The sequence below is a fragment of the Myotis brandtii genome, unplaced genomic scaffold, assembly GCF_000412655.1.
Source record: "Myotis brandtii unplaced genomic scaffold, ASM41265v1 scaffold68, whole genome shotgun sequence".
NCBI lineage: Eukaryota > Metazoa > Chordata > Mammalia > Chiroptera > Vespertilionidae > Myotis > Myotis brandtii.
Genome location: NW_005370657.1, coordinates 1,446,876 through 1,450,168, shown reverse-complemented (window position 1 = coordinate 1,450,168; position 3,293 = coordinate 1,446,876). Strand labels below are relative to the sequence as shown.

Genomic DNA, 3,293 nt, shown 5'->3' with positions numbered 1-3,293 from the left:
GGGAGAGGAAGGGGCTGCAGCAGGCTGAAAGTAGATGCACAGCCCCGGCCTCAGCTGCCTGATAGCAATAACCTTTGGGGAAAGTTTTTGATTTGCCATGAGGATATTCTGCAGCCGGCCTGGCAGCATGAGGTATTTACAGGGGGGACGTAGAGCCCAGAGAGGAGCCGGTATACTAACAAGCACGGCCACCGGGTGTCGGGCAGCCCTGGGCAGGCCTGCACTGTCCCTTTGGATTCTCACAGGCCCCTGAGAGGGGGGACTAGGGTCTCCAGATCTCCCGTGGGAAAACCAAGGCCCGGAGAGGCCGTCCAAGGTCAGGCTGTCATAAGTGGAGGAGCCAAAGTCCAATTCGAAGGCTATCTGGCTCCAGAGCCCATGTTCTTACGCCCTTCATCAGGTCACATAGCAGTGCATGTATGTCCTCATTCCTTCACTCACTCAGACATTCAACAGCCATTGGGCATATGCCAGGCCCTGGCCCGGATCCCGACACCCCGATACTCTTTGGTGCGTTCCTGAGCACAAGAAATGTGCGTCTATTGGAGAGTGGGGAGAAGGACACACTCAGCGTGTCAGGCAGTAAATGAGGTGCTGGCCAGTGACGGATCCAGGACTGGAGCCCCGAACCCTCGAATCCCAGCTCTCTCCCCACCCCTCAATGAACATGCCTGGCAGTCCTGGAGCCTGCAGCCCGGCCCCTGGAATCAGAAGCCAGACGTCCCACGGACAGCTCTCTGGAAGAGGCCGGGGGTGTCAGGGAGGTTCTGTTGTCGTGAGCTCTCGGATGACCTGAGTTACAGGGGTACCCTGCCATTTCCCTACAAACCCTCCAATGATTGTCATTGTCCACAGGATAAAGACCAAACTCCTTAATGTGACGACAGGGCCTGTTCCAGCTCCCCAGCCCTGCCCCGAGGCGAACTATATGCTACTGCCACAGCGAATCACATGCTGACCACAGCCTCGGCCCACTTCCCTGCCTGTGCATTCACTGCATCCTCTGCTCTTCCCTCCGCCTCCTTCTCTCATGAGCTTCTGGCCACTTTACTGTTGTTGCTTCCTCCAGGAAGCCCTCCCTAACCCCACAGCACCGGGGGTACCCCTGCCCTGTGCTGACCAAGGAGGCATCAATCTCCTGGACCCTGGCTGGCTGTCCACACGTCTGCCTCCCACAGACCTGGGTGCTTGGCAGGTGGCCTTTCTCTGGCTCACTGTGGATTAATTAAGGCGGGGGGAGGGGGGTCCCCGTCACCCAGAGGAGGCACGGAGACCCGAACAGTAGAACAAGCACAGTGAACTTGCAGAGGGCAATCTCGTTTTCCACATCATCACCAACTTGAAAAAAACTACAATGGCCATGAAAACCACATAACGTGTGTTCGGCACTATCTGCTGCTTGGGGATTATCGAGCCCCACAGTCCTCATGGCAGGCAGGGCGGTGGGAGCAGGCCCCCCGATATTGGTGGTCTGGGCACTGTCTTATCATCACACAAACGCAGGGCAACTTAACAGTTTCGGGGGCCAGTTGGCCACAAGTTCACTCTGACTGACACCATCAAATCGCTATCAGGACCCGAGGCCGCATCGGCCAGGTGTGGTCACCAGCCCCGGCGGCCAGACGTCGCCTGAACACTGAGATCCTCTGGGGAGCCAGGTGACGGCCTGGCTTGGAGTCCCTGGGGATCTACTGTGAACTCTGACCTTGGACGTGTTGCTTCACCTCTCTAGGCCTGCCTCAGTTTCCTCGTCTGAAAAATGGGCTTCATAACAGACCCTGCCAGATGGGCCCGTGGGAGATTTGATATACGTCATGGTTTTAAACTCACTTCCTGCACATAGTAGGCCTAGCACAGTACCGAACACAGTGAACACTTATTACGTGTTATTCGGAGGGACTTAGAAGAACTCAGGGGTGGGCCTCAGGCGGGTTCTCGGGTGCGGGCGGGGGAGAGTCTCTGACGCTCCTTTCCGCCCGCCGCGGGGGGCTCAGGACCACCAGGGGTCAGAGGAGGACATGGGTGGCCCCCGGCCTGCAGCGGCTTGGGAAGGACATCTGGCCACCATGAGGGCCTTGCCGGGGCCTGCCCTGTGCCAGGGACGCCAGGAGCCTGCAGAACGCGGCATTTTGGTTAAAAGCAAGGCCCCTGAGCCAGGCTGACCTGGGTGTGATCTCAGGCCAGAAGAGGATGTGAACTTCGACGGTAGCATTGGGGACGTGTGCCACGCAGCCCTTAGGAACCTGGTTTGTGATGTATGTCACCTCATTGTCCACAGGCTGTAGGTCACAATGGACTGCTTCTGCAAGACCTGTTAGGGAAGCAGAGAGAGGGCCATGTAAGAACAAGGTGGTGACGATGCCGCCCACTTTCTGAATGCCTACTGGGTGCTTGGCGTTGACTAAGGGCTTTATTGCATCTTCACAGCTACCCTGCAAGGTGGATATCATTATACCCATTCTACAGATGAAGAAACGGAGGCTCAGAAAGGAAAAGTCTCTTGCCTGAAGTTACAGTGCTCCTAAGTGTAAGGTTGATAGATAAAATGCAGGACACCCAGTTATAGTTGAGTAAGTAAAAAAAAATAAATAATTTTTTAAAGTATGAGTATATCCCAAATATTGCATGGGAAGTATTTCCCCTAAAATTTTTCCACTGTTTATCTGAAACTCAAGTGTCACGGGGCACCCTATATTTTACTTGCTACACCTGGCGACTCTAATTGTGCGGGGGGCCCACGCGTTCGGCACCCCAGCCTGCAGTCCTGTTCACTCCGAAGGAAGGCGAGAGCTGAGATCGGAACACAGAACGTCCCCTCTTTGCCTCGAGGGTGCCAGGAGCTGGGCCAGGGAGAGCCGAGAGTCTCCGGGCCCCAGGGGAAGAGGAGGCAGGGGGGCGGCTGTGGGTAGGGGAGGCAGCTGTGGGTAGGGAGGCGGCTGTGGGTAGGGGAGGCGCGGGGCCTGCCACGGGGCGGCCCGGAAGCGTGGGTCCTGAGGGACGGGAATGGAATTTCACCCCGACCCGGCAGAGGAGGAAGAGGAAATGAGGCCCCTACACCTCGTCCTGAGGAATGTGCCGGGGGAAGGGGGGCTCCGGGGGAGGGAAGGAGGACAGAGGAGGGGAGACTGTTTGGAAGTTTGTGTCTCCATCTTGTCGCGCTCACTTCCTGTTTTCTTGGAGATCAAAGTTGGGCGAGGAGGGACTGGTCGCACGTCCAGCCGTCCAGCCGACGCCAGCTCCGGGCAGGGAGTGGGGAGGCTTCTTCTGCATCAGCCGCTCGGCCTGGCCTGCCC

At 57.4% G+C, this 3,293-nt stretch overlaps 1 protein-coding gene across 1 annotated transcript in view; it reads right to left on the bottom strand.

The window, feature by feature from the left end:
* Positions 1-3,293, bottom strand: part of ENG (endoglin) — a 29,250-nt gene that overhangs the window by 18,398 nt on the left and 7,559 nt on the right. Inside the window, exon 2 of the mRNA XM_014529355.1 lies at positions 2,185-2,311. Coding sequence (XP_014384841.1) covers positions 2,185-2,311 — 127 coding nt within the window. The remainder of the gene's footprint in view (positions 1-2,184; positions 2,312-3,293) is intronic.